Raw genomic sequence first — 18057 nt, forward strand, 5'->3', positions numbered from 1 at the left:
AAATGCTCCTGGAGCATGTAGGCTCAAGGAAGAGCATGCCAGATGTAATGGGTGGAGAGTAAGGGCTGCTTAACCCATCCCTGGAGGAGGAGTGGTGGCTGAGAGACTCTCTGCCTGCTAGGAGAAGGAAAAGATTTGGGAACAGGGGCGTGCAAAGCTTTGGCAGATCAGCTGAGAGTCATCTGTTGCTCTTCATTCCTCTTTGCTCTTCCTCCACGTGCATGCCAGGATCTGACTCCAGACTACAGCATGGAGAGCCATCAGCGGGACCACGAGAACTACGTGGCCTGTTCCCGCAACCGCCGACGAAGAGCCAAGGCTCTGCTGGACTTTGAGCGCCACGATGATGATGAGCTGGGCTTCCGCAAGAACGACATCATTACGGTGCGTCAGCCTGTGAGACAGGGACCATGGCAAGGCCATGCAGACCCAGCGTGTTTGGGACACTGCACTGCCTCTTCTGGAGGGAAAGAAGGAAAGGAGGTCAGCTCTGAGCCCAGTTAGGGGTCCCAGGGAAGTGACTGGTGTTTCTCGGGGCTGCCTGAGGATGGGGCAGAATGTTCCTGTGAGCATTGTCTTGTGGGTCATTCTCAATACAACCACAGAGTCCCTTCCCTGGCTGTCATGCAGCTGAGCAAAAGATTGATTTGGTCCAACCTGGGTCCTGGTTTAACACTGCACACTAAGCTGTGGTAAGACTGTAAAAGCAACCATTTGTGTTTTAGCTGTGGGCATCCCATCTGAAACTGGAGAAAACAGGAATAGCATTGTGTTTGTGGTAGCCTTTTGCACTTGAAGGCCTTAGGCCATGTGAGAAGAGAACATTAGCAAAAGAGTTGAGAAGAAGCAGTTCTTTATTGTGCACGTACAGCCGGGCAGCTGGAGCCATCCTGGCACTGCAACTCTCTTGAACCAGTGTTTCCCACTCCCTGTTTTTCAGATCATTTCCCAGAAGGACGAGCACTGTTGGGTGGGAGAGCTGAATGGACTGAGAGGTGAGAGCAGGACGGGTTTCATGGGGCAGAGCGGGGCTGGATACGGAGCAACCATTCATCCACAGCAACCACTCTGGCAAGTTTGCAGCAAAGAGTCTGCCTGAAGCATCTGCCAGGACAAGGGGAATGTTAAATCAGGGTCTGAGAGCAGCAGTGCAGCTTCTTACAAACAGCCAGTTTAGGTTCTGTCCTCCTGGCACAGGGTGGTTGGGTGCAGGTCGTCTCTGCTGCTTGTGGGCAGTGTCCTGTAGTTGGCTGCTTCTTGCAGCTGCCTTGATTCTTGTGATTTTGAGGCTGCTCAAAATCCTCAAAACCCCCTCCTTCCTTGGGGATTGCACCCTTTGAACTCTGATTTATTCTTAGCTTCCAGTGGGCTCTGGTCTTGTCTGTGTCAGAGGTTTCTCAGTGTCAGACTCATTTCTTTGTCCATTCTTCATAGGTTGGTTTCCTGCAAAATTTGTGGAGATCTTGGATGAGAGGAGCAAAGAGGTAATTAAAAAAAACCCACAACACAATAAACAAAAAAAGAAAACCAAACCTAACAGAAAAAAAAGTCATTTCATAGATGAAAAGACATTGTTGAAAAGAGCGACATATTTTCCTTCTTAAGTCTGTTTGTTCTCTGTGGCTATCACACACTTAGTGATATGATCAGGCAGGTTGTCTTCCTGAACCTGTTTGCTCAACTTCCTGATGTTGACCAAGTGGAGAACAAAGGCCCCAAAGGGCTGCCGGGGGCAGCTGAGTGAGATGCTGGGGCTTGCAAGGCCCCTAGAGAAGAGCTTTGGAAAAGCAGAGGCAGCAGCAGGATTCTGTGGGCCTTGTTTCTGCCCACTCCCACTGCTCTCTTCCTCCTTTGAGCCTGTGGATCCTGCTCATGCTTTGTGGTCACCCCAAGCAGCTGTGCCCGAGGGGACACTGTAGCAGTTCCTCTCTCAAACAGCAGTGGTGAAATCCCACCTGTTTAGAGCAGATACCTCAGTATGGCCCCAAGGCTGGGATAATAGGTAGGAGACAGATGTCATCAACTCTTGGCCTAGACAACTTGCAAGGGAAGTGGAGAAGGCCCTGTTCTCCCTCTTCTCCTCAGCGTTTAGAGTGTGAGGAAGGGCTCAAAGACTGACCTGAGACCCCAAGAGAAGCCCCTAGAGAGATGTCATAATTGATATCTCACTTGCTTCCTCACCCCCTGCTCAGGGCTGATTTCGTAGGCACAGATCACCTCTCTGTACATAAACACACCCTGTGCTGCTGACCAGTTTTCCTCCCAGCTGTGGAAACAGAGATGATCCTTCATGCGAACAGCAGATCAGGGTGACACCTCGGTGTGGTGTACCAGCTGACCTGTGAATTCCCATCTCCCCGTTTGCCTCGGCTTTTAGCAGCTTACAGAGTCCCAGAGACCCTCGGTGAAAGTTCCACTCCTTACCTCAGCACCACACTGAACTGCAGCAGTTCCTATGCGCTGAACGCTGCCAGGATGGTGCTTGGGTCACCTGTGGTCTCCTGGGCAGCACCCAGCTCACAAAGGTCCTGCTGTCCCAGCAGCTCCCAGGGGAACAACACTGAACATGGTTCCTTATGTGAAAACCAGTAAGAGCATCAAGGGTTATGAGAGGGGGCTGGTGGGCACCTGGGAGTGGAAGAGGTGTGCACGGAGAAGCTGTAGGTGAGCAACCACCTCCATGCTCTGCTCCTCGCTAGTGTGCTGAGAGCTGGCTCTTTGTGTTCCTCAGTACTCCATTGCTGGAGATGACTCAGTCACAGAGGGGGTGACGGACTTAGTGCGAGGAACGCTGTGTCCAGCTTTGAAGTCCATATTTGAACATGGATTGAAGAAGCCATCTCTGCTGGGGGGGGCCTGCCATCCCTGGCTGTTTATCGAGGAGGTGAGATGTCTTGGTTCCCTTTGTGGGGCAGCGTTGCCAGAGAGCTGGGCTGAGGGGGCTGTAGGGCACAGTGTACTGACTGCCCCTCTGCCCTACTAGGCTGCGAGCCGGGAAGTGGAACGGGACTTTGACTCCGTGTATTCTCGCCTTGTGCTCTGCAAGACTTACAGGTAATGCCACTTTAGACACACCAGGCAGCTGGGTCTGCACCCTGCTCATAGAACTGCTGCTGCTCTCCACCTTGGGAAGGGTCATGGTCTGTCCCATCTTTCTCGGGCTGTGGTGTCACCTGGCTGCTGCACCTATGCTGACTTGGGGCTGGCAGTGGCGCTTGTCCACTTCCCTGGGCTCCTGTGTTTGCTTCTGGGTCTGTATCTTGTTCTCTCATGGCTGGATCACCTGTGGGCTCAGCAGCAGCAGGGGAGCTGTTGGGCTGTGGAGGGGTAAAAGCCTGCATGTGCCCAGGGTGGCTCTGGAGCTGGCTACATCTCTGCTGTGATCTCTGCAGGCTTGATGAAGACGGCAAAGTCCTCACTCCAGAGGAGCTGCTTTACCGGGTGAGTGCTGCCCCCAGCCCAGCCAGAGCCCAGCTCCTAATGTGGGGAAGTTTCCCATGGAGGCTGCTGGGGGGTGATGTCCATCTCTAGGGAGATGCTTAAGAGTCTCCCAGACCTTCCCTGATGGGAAGAAGTAGAGACACCAGGTTTCTGGGAAAAGGCAGAAAGTGAAGCCATCAGGAAGGTTTGGCCCCTCTGATGTTAGTGGGTGGCACTGGGCAAGGGTGGGAAGCTCTGGGGAGGGCAGCATTTAACTGTGTTGCTGGAATGGTTGCCCAACCCAGCCTAAGGCTAATCTGAGAAGGTGGTGACCACGTCTTTCCACCCTGCAGGCAGTTCAGGCTGTGAACATAACGCATGATGCTGCACATGCACAGATGGACGTGAAGCTTCGTTCCCTCATCTGTGTTGGACTCAAGTGAGTCATCCAGTCCTGATACCCTGAGCATCAGGGGTTAGAGGAGCTTGGGAGGGGGCAGAGTGGGCTCAATGGCAGCAGTTGTTTCAGTCTACCCTAGGCCACAGGGTCTTTTTCTCCTCTCACTGCAGTAACTAAGTGGGACCTCCTCCTTTCTTGTTCATCATGCTGGCCTGGCTCCTGGCTGGAAGAAGTAGCTCTTATTGCACTGAGTGGCTAACAAGATTACTGGGGTAGCCTGTTCTCACTGGGGACAGGACTCGGGGCTGGAGTTAAAAGTTAGGCTGAAAATAGACTATCCCAAAGGAATAGGGCTTCATTCTCTGGCTTCAGCCAAATAATGTGTCTCCACTCCATTGCTGCAGTGAACAGGTGCTGCATTTGTGGCTGGAGGTGCTGTGCTCAAGCCTGCAGACCGTGGAGAAGTGGTTCCATCCCTGGTCATTCCTGCGCAGTCCTGGCTGGGTGCAGATCAAATGTGAGCTGAGGTGAGTCTGTCCCCATCGGCCTCGCCAGGGTCTGAAAGGGATTTTCTCCTCCTCCTCTGCACGTGGTGGCCCTCACTACACCTGGCTTTGGGCCCTCTCCAGTGAGCAGCAGTGTGGGCTGCCCAGACACCCCCGTTGCAGAGATTTCCTTCTGTGTGCTGAGGCAGCAGCAACTGTCTAGACAGTTTAATGCAATGCCCTATGCCTGCCTGATCAAGAGCTCCTGGGGAGCTGTCATGACAAGCAGGCAGCCTCTGCCTGCCAGCAGCCTCCTGCTGTGCCCTGCACCTCCTCTGATGGAGAGAAACTCCCTTTTCCAGCCCTCTGCTCTCCACGTCCTCTGCCAGCCACCATGAGTGTGAGCAGGGCACAGGGAATGTGCTAGGGACACAGTCTGTCCATGGCCGGGAAGGAGTCAGGCACCATCTGACTCGTGGTTAAGTGAGTGAGTGGTGTTGGGGGGCTGAACACAACTCCAGTGCCTGATCTTGCACAAAGCACATCGCTTGGAGCGCAGAGCACACACCCACGTGCTCTTGGCCTTCCCGCACTCTGCAAAGCCACATCCAGCCCCAGGGAGCTGAGAGCAAACCCCGCAGCCACCACCACCACCACTCCAGCCCCATTGCTGCTGCTGGCTCTTGGCTGCACCAGCCGGTTACCAGCCCCAGTGGGAGCATCTGTAGCAGGGAGCAGGCCTGTGTGTGCGCCTCGGGGTGCCCTGTTCTCCTCGTCTGCTGTGGAATGGGAGGAAGGGTGTCCCTTCCACCTCTGCAGCAGTGTACTACAGCTGCTTTCATGCAGCACAGGGGCGTCAGATCAGTAGAGCCGGAGGACCAAGTGGGACTGGTTCATGGCTGGACCAGTCTTTGACCAGTCTTCGTGTGGGGCAGGAGCAGAGGCTTTTGCTGTATTTCTCCCAGGCAGCTTCCTTTGGAGGGCCTCAGCCCCCCCACTGCTGCTGGAGTTGGAGGAGACCCCCTCACAGGAGTTTCTCCTGAGACCGAAGGACTGAGGTGCTTGTGGCCAGGAGGTCTGAGCTCTGCATCACTGTCCTAGGGACAGGGTTCGCACTGTCCCTACAGCCCCCAATTAGAGCTGGGTCCAGCAAGGGAGCTCCACGTGCCATTCCCATGTGGCTCTTGTGAATGGGGGCCAGGACATTTCTCTTACTCCAGGGAGAGCAAGAGGGATGCAGAACTCTGGGTTGCTACTGGCAGGGGTCTGCTTTCTGGAGAGGAACCTGCAAGGCCCCCATTGCCAGCTGCGTGCAGTCCTCAGCCATGCTTGTCTGGGGGCTGGCAGAGCCCAGGGCTGCCTGTTCCTCCCTGCACTGCTCTGTCAGGCTCTGTAGGGGTTGCACTTGAGTCACATCTTCAAGCTTCTCTTCCCAGCCTGGCAGGATCTGAAGCCCAGAGCAGAGACAGGAACAGGGGATGAGTGGTTGGTGCTGCCCTTTCAACACCAACAAACAAGGATTTCCATCCTTGTAAGCTTAGTGACGTGCTGGGGCAAGCTGAGGAGCCAGCGCAATTGTGCGCCTGGGGGCAAGGGATGTGATTTGTGTGTGTGTTACCATCGCTGTCTTCCATTGCAGAGTCCTCTGCAAATTTGCCTTCAGCCTCTCTCAGGACTGGGAGCTGCCAATAAAGAGGGAGGTGAGTACGTGACATCTCTCACTCTCTCCCTCAGCCGTGGGCTTCGCTTCTGCTTCACTCTCCCGGTTTTGTGCTCCAGCCCATCCTCTGCACCGGCGGCTGTGGATGGGGCCGCTGTCCCTGCCGGGGCAGGCTGTGTGTGGGAGCTGCGTGGCTGTGCTGGCTGAGGGCGCTGCCTGCCCGAGCCCAGCTGGGCGGAGGGAAATGTCGGGCCTTCCTCTTCTCCGGTGCTCTCCAAACCACACGGCCTCTCCCTGGTTCAGCTGTGCCGAGGTGGGAAGTGGAGAAGGCTGCTCTGTCTGGGCGCTGGAGATCTCGGCATGCTTGGGCTCTGCCCACAGGCACAACCTCCCCTGTTCTGGTTGTGGGGTACTGACCCAGCTCTCTGTGTTGTCCTGCAGGAGAAGGAGAAGAAACCACTGAAGGAAGGGGTGCAGGACATGCTCGTGAAGCACCATCTCTTCAGCTGGGACATAGATGGGTGACCCACACCCCACCCCTTCCTGGGGAACCTTCTCAATGGCGCACACTCCTCTCCCCCACCCTCATCATGTCTCACCCCTTGCCCTCCCCCACCCCACCCACTTGTATCTGTGACAAAATCCCCTTTGAGGGGGCTGCCAGGCCACCTGGGACAGATGGCAGCAGCGCAGAGATGCCAAGCTGCACACCCGAGGGAGGTGAAGGTTGAGGGTGAAACTGGAAAGGGACAAGTGTGCTCTGGCCAAAAAAAAAAAGTGCCCCCTCCCAGCCTTCCCTGTCTCTGCCACCCCCATCTTCTGCTGCCTCAGCCCTTCTTCTCCACAATGCTTGGGGGAGCAGCCTGGCCCACAGCCGTGTGGGCCAGCAGCTGCGTGGGGGTGTGGCGTGGCTGCTGCTGTGGCTGTGGGGAAGCAGCAGCCCTTGTGGGGTGGCTTTGACCCATGAGAGCTGGTGTGGGTGGCAGGTGGCACTGCGGGTGTCAGAGGAATGGGGCTGGAGAGGGACTGATGGCTGCACAGGAGCAGGGACAGCATATCCCCCGTGCCAGCCAAGGGCTCCCCTCTGGCCTGGAGAGAGATGGCAAAGCCTGAAGCACTTGGACATGTTCCTCTGACCTGGAGCTGGGGCTGAGAAGGGGGAACCAGCATCAGCCTCATCACAGCTCCTGGCACTGGTTGTGGGGGGTGTTGACAAGAGGTGCCCGACTGCACGGGCCTGTTACTGCTGGAACAGCCTTGGGGATGGGCCTTATCTCCTCTGGGAGCAGACATAAAAAAACACCTCTCCCCTCCACAGGAGTGTTTCATGCTGTCATTTTAGCCTCTAGATGATTTTTACTGTTTACCAAAAAGCTGTAAATTAACTCCAGAAAGGTGTATATTTTGGCACTGTTGTAGCTCAGGACGGGGTTCAGGTTGGAGCTGGCTCAGGGACACAAACGTCCTCCTCGCCCTGCGGAGGCAGCAGGGATGCAGGTCAGGAGTGGAGAATTGCTGCGTTGTGGTGGTGGCTCTGGATATGGAGTCTGTGACTTTCTACTGAAAGCGCTTGTCTGTGAGCACAAACTACTCGTGAAATGACACTAGATTCTTACTTTATTTGGTGGGTTTGTAAATAAACTGCATCTTGGGAGAGTGCCAGGCTTTGGCTTCGTTTGTTGACAGGGCCAGGACTAGATGCAACTCTTAATTTCTGCCCATTTATAATTATGACCCCATTTCTGCGCTGGCTCCTGCCATCATCAAGCTGAGGCACCATGGGCACTCCTCAGCAGCCTCCCCTCGGACGGGGTGGTGGCTGGGGCAGGAGCTGTTGTGCTGCCAGCAGGGCCCCAAAAAAAGCAAGAAACACCCAAAACTAGGGGGTGTGGGGACACAGCAGCAGGATGGCCCTTAGCAAAGGGAGAGGGGCTGGCTGGGAACAGGGCTGGGGGGTGATGGGCAACAGTGTTGTGTGCACAGTAACCAGCTTCTCCAGAAAAACCAGGTGGAGTCGCTTCTGCAAATACAACAGTAGCAGGGCACAGGCCTGGGGACAACCATATTTAAAAGCCCAAGCGCACGGGAGGGTGGAAGTTGCAGCATATTTACTGATGTTACAATTAGTATTTTCAGACAAATTCCAGCTCAGCATCTGGCTGAGGAAGGCTGCAGTATCACCTCGTCACCACAGCAGCTGGGGTCCAGACCAGCTGCCGGGGCTGGGGAACGCTGCAAAGGCTTCCTGTGCTGCTCCTACTGTAAGACCTACTTCTAGGTGCAGGGTAGGTAATTTCCATACACCAAGGGAATCTCCCTGCGGCTGAGAAGGGATGACGGGTCACTACTCAGGCTTCTTTTTTATGGAGGGTTTGAAAAAGACCCAGAGGGATCACCTCCCGCACCGCGCTTAGCTGGAAAAGGCAGAGTGGCCCCAAGCCCTCCCACTAGCGTAGCAGAGACTTTTTTTGAGGACATGGCTGTTTGGAATTTTTTTAATAAAATGATTTTTTTTTTCAAATATTTGTAACTGAAAAAATAATTCAATTTAAAGATCCATTCTCTCCCCCATTAACTTGTCGCTTCTTTTATCCTTTTCCAGTTGAATACTCGCTCCATATCCGATGCCCCAACACCATCCATCTGGGATGGTGCTGATCAGCCCTCGCCGTTTGCTGCATAGTGGGAGAGTGCGTGCTAGTCAAATACACATTACAAACAAGTAGTGGTTACAGCAGAAAGATTCAGGATTACATTCAAGGTAGAGGCAGAACATCAGAATTTGTTTTTCCCAACGGGTGCAAAAATGTATGTCCAGGGGAATACCTCTTCTGACAAAGAACTATTGGACTATTATTCAAACAAATAATAGTAAGAAAGTGGAGAACTGAGTGAGCCTGCTCTGGGCACTGCTTGGGGAAAAGACTTTCTAAAGTTTCGTGGGATGAGGCATCACCTTCCCCTCTGCCCCCAGGCACAGGCTGGCTCTCCTGACACAAGCCCCTTTTGCAGATGGGTGCTGGCAGGTTGGCTGGTTTCCTCAGCAGGGGAGGCTCATGGTTCTGGATCCACCTGCCAATTTTGAGTAAGTTGGGCAAATTTAATGTAATTAAATTCCTAGAGAGTTTCACAAATGAAGGTGGGTGGGTGAAGGTGAAAGGGAGCAGCTGTGAGCTCAGTCTTGCACCAGCAGCCCTGGGGAAGGGCTAAATCAGTAAAGAGCATTCGCAGCTCTCTGCCAACAGATACTGGGGTGCCTGGCCCAGTGTGTGAGGAGCCATGGCTGGGCAGGCCAGGACTGCGTTGGAGTGCTCCCACCTTCCTCTGGGAGCTCATTGCACTTTGATAATTTCATTCTTTATTTACTGGCTGCAGCTTTGCAATTGTTTGTACAAAAGAAATCACACAGCTAGTTTTTGTTGGAGGCTACTGCTCATTGTGGGCTACAATAAACTGATTTTGCTAGAGGGTGACAAACAGGCAGCCTCAATTTTTCCACTTAGCATTTGAAAGATCCTCCCGCTCCCCACCTACTTTACTCCTAAGAAACTACTTGCCTCCTGTGTCCACCTGGTCCCATGTCTGGGCAGGTGCCCTGGGGGAGCTGGTGGGAGCTCTGTAAGGCAACTGCTAAAGCACTCACTGCATCTGTGAGTACCAGGGCTGCGCCAGAAGGGAAGCAAGGAGGGCTCGGGGGGTCTAGGGGGTGTCCACCAGTCCCAGTTATTCTGATTTTTAGGACAGGACACTGTAGCTTGGGCAACAGAAAGCTGGGGCGGGGGGATGGGTACAGACAACACTGAGGGAGGCAGGTAAGAGGCTCTGACTTGCTTACAATTGGGGCTGGGAGAAGGAAGCAGGGGGCAGGGTAGAAAGGAAGGAAGGTGCCAGTAGGCTCCCTCTGCAAACGATTAAGAAAGTGGCTCCCGTGCAGTTAAAACAAGCAAATAGGGCTCAGGAAAGCAGAAGTTTCTCCCAGCTGCAAAAGAGGCATGAGCCTACCCGGCTGCCACTTTAGTGGCCGATAGCCAGCATGTCACGTTGTGCAGGGCTGGCATTCACTTGCCCCACCGTGGAGCAAAGGTACCTAAACCCCTGTGGCAAGGCCTCCCGCTGAGATGAGCACCAGACACCAAAGGGGCAGGGGAGCAGCATGTGCCCACCCACTGCTGCCCTTCCCCAGCAGGCAGCACTGCCAGCCTACGTGGTGGAAATGGGAGGGCAGCATCTGCAAGGGGATATTAACAGGATGGCAGTTTATCTTTCTACTGCCTGAGCAGGGTCAGCACCTTAGTCCATATGATTTCAAAAGCCACCGTGTCCCAGTTCCCCCAGGCTCAGGCCGAGCTGCCCTGACCCAGCTCCGGGCTGCAGCCGGCAGAGCTGTGCGGAGAGGCGGCTGCGTGGGACACAGCTGGGCTATGGCTCACCTGGTAAATATGGCAGTGAGGTACTACCAATACTCACAGGCATTTAAAAGTGACAGGACTAACAGCACCAGAGAGCCACAGCCCTGGGTTTCCAATGCAAAACCCCGCACAAGGAACAGCATCATCATGGCTCTGCCGCTTGTCAAGTCAGCAGCAACCCTGAGGCACCAGCCTGGGTGGCAGCTCATGGTGAGCAGCCATTTGCTTTTGCCTTTTACCCTGCAGGCCTGGAGGGAAGAAAGAGCAGAGGTTTCACTGCCGCAGGGCAGAAGTCAGCTGCCCAGGACTTGCTTTTAGGCTCTCACTTCTCCCCAAAAAGCAGCCCTCACAGTCACACCACTGGGCTCAGCCCCATGTTGTTCCACACAACCCTGGCTCACAGTGGCACTTCCCCTTCCTTGCCTGTTGGGTATGACAGCCTCACAGCTGACAGCAGGAGACAGATTGCACATGGCCCCGATGATGCTCATGGATAGCTGGGCCCCCTACATGCTCCCCAAAACACAGGGACGCTTTCTTGTCTTAACCCCCAACAGAGGCTGCCTGCCTTGCTCACCTGGGGATGTTACAAGTGCTGCGGAGGGCGAGGGGGTCTGGGATATGCCTGAAGGTGACTCCAGACACAGCCAGAGGCCTGGGGCAGTGAAGGACAGATAGAATGTATAAAGACCTGGACTTTAGCACCTTAAAAATCTGTTTCGCAGCCTAAAGTGAGTGAAGCAAGCAGGCAAGGCCTCTTCAAGCTCAGCAATATTTGGGAAACCAGCTTAGACATTACCAGGTTGGTGGGGAACCCTGGTTCCCTTTGGCTACATTTGGAAAAGGTGCCTGTTCTGCCCAGCTCCTCACAGCCCTGGCAGACCAGACCCTCCCGACAGACGGCAGGTGGGGCACACAGCAGCTCTGCTGGGCCCCCAGCCAGCACTCCCGCCTTCGCATCCTGCTCCAGAGGTAGAATACCCTTCTGCAAATGTTAAACCGACCATGCCGGGCGAGCACAACCCCCTTTATTTGCCAATCCCAGCAAGGTGCGGGTTGCTGCTTCTGGAAACGGCTCAGGCCCAGTCATACTACATCCTGCTGCAAGGCGTGAGGGAAATCATGTCTGGCAGCATCGCACCCCACACGCTGCCATTGCCGCTCCTGCCTGGAGGAAGACGGGCTGCTGGCTCCGTTCTCACCCAGGCTGGTCAGGCTGCACTGCGGGGGCAGGAGGCCACCAGCCCCTGCACTCCCCTGCAGCCTCCTCTTGCTCCCTAGCAGCCGTTCTCCCTGTCCTGGCCCGCTGCCCAGGCAGCAGGTCTGCCTTTGCCACCACCACCGGCTTTGTGCAGGAAGGACACTGTTGGGGGAGGAGTACAAATACTAGGAGCTCGTTTCTTTTTTTTTGGTTGATTGGCCTCTTCCCCCCTGCATGCCTGTGCCCTCCCACTCCAGTTCCCTTCAGTCTCTGCTCACAGAGTTACAAGCAAGAATCCCAGTGCAGCTGCAGATCGTGTCCATCAAGGAAGTCTGTGGAAAAGAGGCTGGGAGCCGCAGTGCTGAGGGGAGCCAGGCTCATGACAGGCCCCCCTGGCAGCTCCAGCCAGTCCATGCTGTCCAAGTTAGCCTCAGCCAGATCCAGGGCTATGCTCCCAGAGGGCTCGTGAGCAAAGTGCAATTCCGAGGTGTCCATAGGTGAAGGCGGGTGGTCCAGGATGGCCGAGCTGCTCAGCATCTCACTGTGGAGGTCATCAATCAGGGACAGGGGCTCCGGCCCGTCGTGGCCTGCCGTCAGAAGCGGGAGGCCGGTGCTGCTCTCCAGGAAGTCCTCCAGCCGGCCCACGGGCACCGGCTGCCCCAAGGACACTGGCACCGCCAGCTCTGGGGATTGGTGGCTGCTGGGTGGTGAGGAGCAGGCTTGGGCCACGGGTGGTTCTTTCCCAGCTGGGGACGACTGATCCTTGAAGTCAGCAGAAATCTCTGTATAGGGAACAATCAGACAGTGAGGCCACAGTGAGGAAAAGCTTGGCCAAACACTTGGAAGATCCCTCCCACCCACCAGGGCAACAGGGAACCCCCAGACTGATCCATCACTGACCACCAACTGGAATAAGGAAACTCATCCTATGCCCACGCTTGGCTTGCTAAGGGAATTTTTCAGCCCACGTCCAGGGAATTCAAGCTCTGTCCAGTATCGCAGAAGAGATGCACACAGATCTGATGCAGCTGAGTCACCAATAACCTTTGTATCACACCAGTGCCTGACTGACGTCTCCCTTAGTGACTACTGCCAACACTAAAGGCACCAGCAGGGACACAGGACCAAAGATCTGGGCCATGAGAGGCTCTCCCTGCAGTGCTACATATTCCTTGCAGTGCTCAAACCCAAAGACTATGGGAGATGCTGGCTTTGTCTCCTTACCTCCACTTTCGATGAGAATGTCGAACAGGTCATCCATATGCTGGCTGGAGCAGCCATTCTCCTGGGAGAGCAAGCGCAGGATTAGCTTCCTATTTATGAGGGGAGCTTCTGCCTCCAGCAACAGCCATGGCTGCTGGCTCTGCTCCCTCAGCCCAGGGATGGGGCTGTTATCTAGCGAGAATGAGCACTCAGAGGCACGGCATGGAATCCTCCGTAACCCCAGGCTGTTACTGGATGGGAAGGTAGAGTCAGCAACTGCTGTACAGACACTCACCAAGCAGTGAGTGGTTTGGGATCTCTACCTGTGGTTTAGCATCTGCCCCAGGCCCTCCAGCAGACATTCAGCTAGGGAGGCACAGTCAGAAAGGGACAGCTGTGTCTCTGTGCTCTATTACTGGCCCAGATCAGGAATCTAAGCAGATTTACAATGGCAACATGTCACCTGCTCTCCAAGGAAACCAGGGAGAAGAATTGCACTCACCTGGGCCTTTGGCTGTTGCTTCATGGCCTCTTCATAGCCTGGTGGCTCTTTCATTGGGACCGAGGGAACAGGGAGGGGAGGTGGAGGAGTTCCAAAAAGCGATGTGTGCTGTTGCTGTTCCAGGTCCATCTGGGATGGGGAAGAGGCAGCAGGAGAGCCGGGCTGCGATGAGGGCTGTTTAGAACAAAGGCAGAAGGAGTGATCAGAGGAAAACCCACATCAACAGCTGCTTTGAGACACCATCACCCTCTCTCTCAGTGAGTGCTGCACAGAGGTCTGCAGTGCTCTGCTCCCAGCAGCCTGGCTGCTTCTGTGTACTCTGTGCACTACGCCCTGGCTGCAGGGGAGGAAGCCAGATTTCCCCTCCAACTCACAGCTGGAAATCTTTTGCTGTTTTTTCTAATGCTAAAGCAACCACACCACAAACCACCACCGTTCGGGGATGGGGAGCCTCATGTGTCCACGTGGGGGATTCCTCTAGCACTCTGGAGATTGGAGGGCACGTCCATTGCTGTGTTCAGCCTACTCTGCGCAATATATCCAGGACCTATCTTTTACCCATCTCCCTCTGCCATGCCTGCTCTGGGGACACAAGCAAGCTTCATTAGCAGCAAGTTTTACAGCCTGATGGTGGGTGGAGAGCACCAGAGCACTCAGCAGCACCAGAGATCTCCAAAGGAAACCCCAAGTGTTGCAGGAAGTGATGCTCATGACTCAGCTTTACCAGATGAATCAGCACACAACTGCCCATAAGCAAAGTTAAAACATGGATCAGGTGTCTGCCATTACAGGAGTTATGCATGATCCACACTGAAGCTTAGTCCCCAGGCAGCAGTTGAATGCCAGTTCCAACACTTGTACATGTTCACACTCTTCCCCATCCTGTTTTCCCTGGAAAGCTGTTCATCTGTTCTGTGACCTGCAGGTAGAGAAGCAACCCCAGGCCCTGGACAGCAGAGCTGCTCTGGGGTTTCTCTGTCCCTGAGAGGGGCTGGAAGCTGGCGTTGTGGCACAGGCCATGGTGATGTGCTGGGAGGGCACCTTTTTCAACACACAGGGTGGGCCGGCTTTGCCAGGAGCACCAGTTTTCAGGGATCATTTGTGGAAACCATTGAGAAAGAATGGCTGCAGGCTTGGAGGTGCTGAGAAAGACAACATGGCGTACAATAGCTGCCTCAAGACCACCTGCAGGCTTCTGACCCTACCGGGAGGCAAAAGGATTAGGAGAGTCACTACAGATGCCTCCACAGCACACAAGCTAAGGGAGTCTGAGGGAAAAGGTACCTTTGTTCACTTTCTGCATTTCCTCAAAGGTCTCAAAGCAAACCAAGGCAACGACCCTTTGCAAAGTGGATATCCCACTCTGACTACACTAGAAGTGTATCTCGTCTTCATAACCTTTCCAGGATCTGACTCAGAAGTGGTCCTCCAAGCTCAAAAAACTGTTCATAATCTTTCTGTATCTTATCTTGATCACATGTTAGAGAGAGAGTTAAGTCATTGCTGATGTGGGCTAGAAAGGCAGGAGAAGGTGCAGCAGGGTCTTTACAGCTGTCACCTGCAGAAGGGGTAAAGCCAAAGGTGGTCTCTTTCCTGAACCTGCATTGCACTTCACACTGAGATGATCAACAGGTACACTCAAGGCACAGGAATGGAAATCACAGCATGTTCATCCATACCAGAGAGCAAAAGGTCACATCCTTTTGCCCCTCTCAGAGCTCATACACCACCTTCAGTAGCAGATGTACTGCCCACACGCTCTCTCCATGCAGTAACCATCAGTTTAGCAGCACTCTTTCAAGAACTGGGGACACCACTGTGAACCAAGGCTGCCCACTCTGGCCTCTCATCATTTTTAATTGATAGACACTGCTTGTTTAAAACACCACCTGGTATTCTGCCCCAATGAGGGACCAAAGGGCAGAAGCTAGTAAACTGTCAGGATTTAGCCTGGAGCTCTTTGCTGTAAAGCCTCCACATCACCTTCAAGCATGCCCATAGGGGAAGACCTCAGGGACACTTATTGCTCCTGAAACCTCCTGCCTGATGGGCTCACCATCACTGCTAGTTCAGCAGGAAGCAGGGAAATGGAGATGTTATGCCAGGCACCCCTTCTGCTTCCACAATCAAGCTGAAAACCAAACATTCCATGCAGCCTCAAACTGATGTGAGATCTCAATTGCTGTGACAATGGTCTCTGATCAGGATGTACGTCCCCTTCCCACCACTGTTACAAATCCCAGAAGCAGGCAAAGTAAAACAAGGAAGAAAAGTGAGCAGGCAGAGAGCTACCTTTCTGACAGATTGGTTTAGTCCCCTGGGCTGCTGTTGCTGCAGGGGCTGCTGCTGCTTCTGCTGCTGTGTGGGCTGCTGCTTCTGTGGCTGCGTGGGCTGCTGAGGGGTGCTGGCAGGCAGCTGACAGGGCGTCTGGTTGGAAGTTTTAGCGGGTGATGATTGTACTCTCTGGAAAAAAAAAAGGTACCTGTCAGAAGTTATTCTGCAAACACAGCATGGAGCAAGGCTTGTGCTTCTTAAAGGATTTCTGAAGTTTGCTTTTCCCCATTCTTTATTCTTTAGGAAAATCAGTCAATTGTTCTGTTTTACCAAGCAGAGAAATTGGATTGGGGTGGGATTCAGAGTCCTAAAAGGGGAGGTAGTGTCACTCTAAATCCCTGGACTATCCATGACATCCTTCAAGGGCTGGCAGAGCTGACATAAGACCTGTGCCCTTCTGGAGCAGTGGCTGGAGTTCTGGTGAGATACCCTGGGGTATCAAGGATGACACTGGATGCTGATATTTAGACAGCTGACTGGCACCTCACCTGCTACACAGCAAATGCAGCCTGCCCAGTGCCTGCCACTGATGGCAGACACGGACACTTGCTCTGCAGAAGGTGCTAGAAATGTGGCAGCAGAGAATGCAAATCTTCTCTGGTGCCATGGAAGATGCTGGAGTTTGACTTATGCCATAAAACCTAGACATATTTATCCCTTCCTGGAAGAAACACTCGGAACGCTTCTGTTAAGTGCTGAGCTCATGCCAACAGGGGAGTAGTAGATCATTTCTGATGAAAGACTCTGTTAACACCGAAATGCTGGCACGCATTAAGACAAAGAGCAGTCAAAAAGCAAAATGTCTGCTCTCCGGGTCTGATTTCAGCTCTTGGTTGACAAGGTGACCTATCTAGTCACTCTGAGTACAATCTCTCCAGTAAAGGACCGGTGAAATACAGTCTGACCTTTTCACTACTACAGGCATAGTTGTTTTTCAAAAATTAGTGAAATGTGGCAGCAAACCCTTGTCCTCCAAGCCTGAGATGCTGCCTGACAAAAGGCAGAACCATGTGTTTGGAAGAACACTGAACAGCTTGTGTTGCACAGTCAATTGTGCATTATTGTACACAGTTCATCACTGTCAAATTTCAGTCTTTTTGCTGAAGATCTACTCACATTGCTTTGTTTTACCAAGCCAGGAACTACCAGCCATCATAGTGAGCAACTAAGCCCATTTAGTATTTACTGCATTGAATTTCCAACATGTTAGGTCATCCTGCAGCAACCTGAACCATGGGAGCGGAAAGAGGGAGAGAGGAACACAACTGCTCACAGGAGGGATGTGATTTATCCCCTGCCTACCTGCAAGGCTGGGCAGCTACTCCCTGCCTTCCCGTGGGGCGAGAGGCCCTGCCTCTCGGCGCTCTGCTTGGTCACGGTGAGGACGATGTGGGTCCCTGTGGAGTCAGTGATGAGGGTGGGGGGAGGGGCGCCCTTGATGAGGTCGCTCAGGGCGTTCCCTTGCTGGCCAAGGAAAAGCCGCGGGCTGTTGGACTGGCACGGCGGCTCTGCTTCCGCGGCTGGCACCTCCTGCTTCACCATCACGGCTTTCTTTGGCACTGGGCTTGGATTCGAAGTGTCCATTTGGCTAGTGGTTGGTGCAGGGCTGAATTGGTCTGTTTGGCCACTGGATTGCTCTGTGGACTGGCAACTCAGGAAACCGTTTTCACTCTTGACCTGGGTGCCAAATGCTACTGGGTTGGAGGCAAGGGCTGTTCCGTCTCCGGCAGCCGCTGGGGCCGGTAGTGACTGCTGAGAGCGCTTCTCCTGCTCTAGCTGTAGTCTAAGCATCTCAACCAGCTGCTGCTTCTGCTTCAGCATGCGGGTGAGCTCCTCAATCTGCTTGTCCTTCTCCTGCAGCATCTGGTCTTTGTCCCTAACTTCTGCATCTCTGCTGTTACTGGTGCTGCACCGCTCTGACCTGGGTGCCGCGTTTACACTGCAGGAGGCAGACTTTGAGCTTTCTTCCTTCACCAGGAACTGCACTGGAGACGCCTGCAAGGTGAGCTGGGTCAGGGGTGAAGTCACCATCTCTCCAAAGGTGTCTCCGGTGGCCGAGTTCTCATCCCCTGTGCTCATTTGTGAGCGCTCAGAAGGAGTGGGAGAGACAGGAGGAGTTGAGCCTGTGCTGCCAAACTTCATCACGCCACCGCCGGTGACTGTGGCCACAACTACTTCTGCTGGTGCGATGCCAGTGGTGACCAGGGCTGGCCCTGTGCTCAGCCTGGCAGCTGGGAAGGCAACCACCACTTCGGCAGCTTTCGGAAGGATGGCTGCTGTGCTGGGCTTGGGAGTGGGGGTTGTTTGGCCGGCTGCACCGTTCTGCTCTTGGTAAGCTCTGAGACGCTCAATCAGGTCCGTCTTTGTGCCTGAGACAGGCAAGGCCCTCAACTTCAGCTCTTGCTTCAGCTCTGCTACCTGACAAGGTGGGGAAAAAAGAGGG

General features: G+C 54.1%; 2 protein-coding genes across 3 annotated transcripts in view; one reads left to right on the plus strand and one right to left on the minus strand.

The window, feature by feature from the left end:
* SGSM3 (small G protein signaling modulator 3) overlaps positions 1 to 6490 on the plus strand; it is a gene marked incomplete at its 3' end in the record, with an annotated part of 31964 nt that extends 25474 nt beyond the window's left edge. The window contains exons 13-22 of one of the 2 annotated variants that reach the window (XM_080364057.1): positions 229 to 384; positions 941 to 995; positions 1435 to 1484; positions 2732 to 2884; positions 2984 to 3054; positions 3393 to 3441; positions 3774 to 3859; positions 4225 to 4347; positions 5945 to 6005; positions 6407 to 6490. In XM_080364057.1, coding sequence (XP_080220183.1) covers positions 229 to 384; positions 941 to 995; positions 1435 to 1484; positions 2732 to 2884; positions 2984 to 3054; positions 3393 to 3441; positions 3774 to 3859; positions 4225 to 4347; positions 5945 to 6005; positions 6407 to 6490 — 888 coding nt within the window. The remainder of the gene's footprint in view (positions 1 to 228; positions 385 to 940; positions 996 to 1434; positions 1485 to 2731; positions 2885 to 2983; positions 3055 to 3392; positions 3442 to 3773; positions 3860 to 4224; positions 4348 to 5944; positions 6006 to 6406) is intronic. The other variant, XM_080364058.1, reaches the window with a different exon arrangement.
* Positions 6491 to 8550: 2060 nt separating this feature from the next.
* The window catches only part of MRTFA (myocardin related transcription factor A), a 79210-nt gene continuing 69703 nt past the window's right edge, over positions 8551 to 18057 (minus strand). The window contains exons 10-14 of the mRNA XM_080346368.1: positions 16917 to 18032; positions 15573 to 15743; positions 13281 to 13454; positions 12800 to 12860; positions 8551 to 12357 (exon numbers count right to left, since the gene is read on the minus strand). Coding sequence (XP_080202494.1) covers positions 11858 to 12357; positions 12800 to 12860; positions 13281 to 13454; positions 15573 to 15743; positions 16917 to 18032 — 2022 coding nt within the window. The 3' untranslated portion in view covers positions 8551 to 11857. The remainder of the gene's footprint in view (positions 12358 to 12799; positions 12861 to 13280; positions 13455 to 15572; positions 15744 to 16916; positions 18033 to 18057) is intronic.

Source organism: Nesoenas mayeri, assembly GCF_963082525.1.
Source record: "Nesoenas mayeri genome assembly, chromosome: 1".
NCBI lineage: Eukaryota > Metazoa > Chordata > Aves > Columbiformes > Columbidae > Nesoenas > Nesoenas mayeri.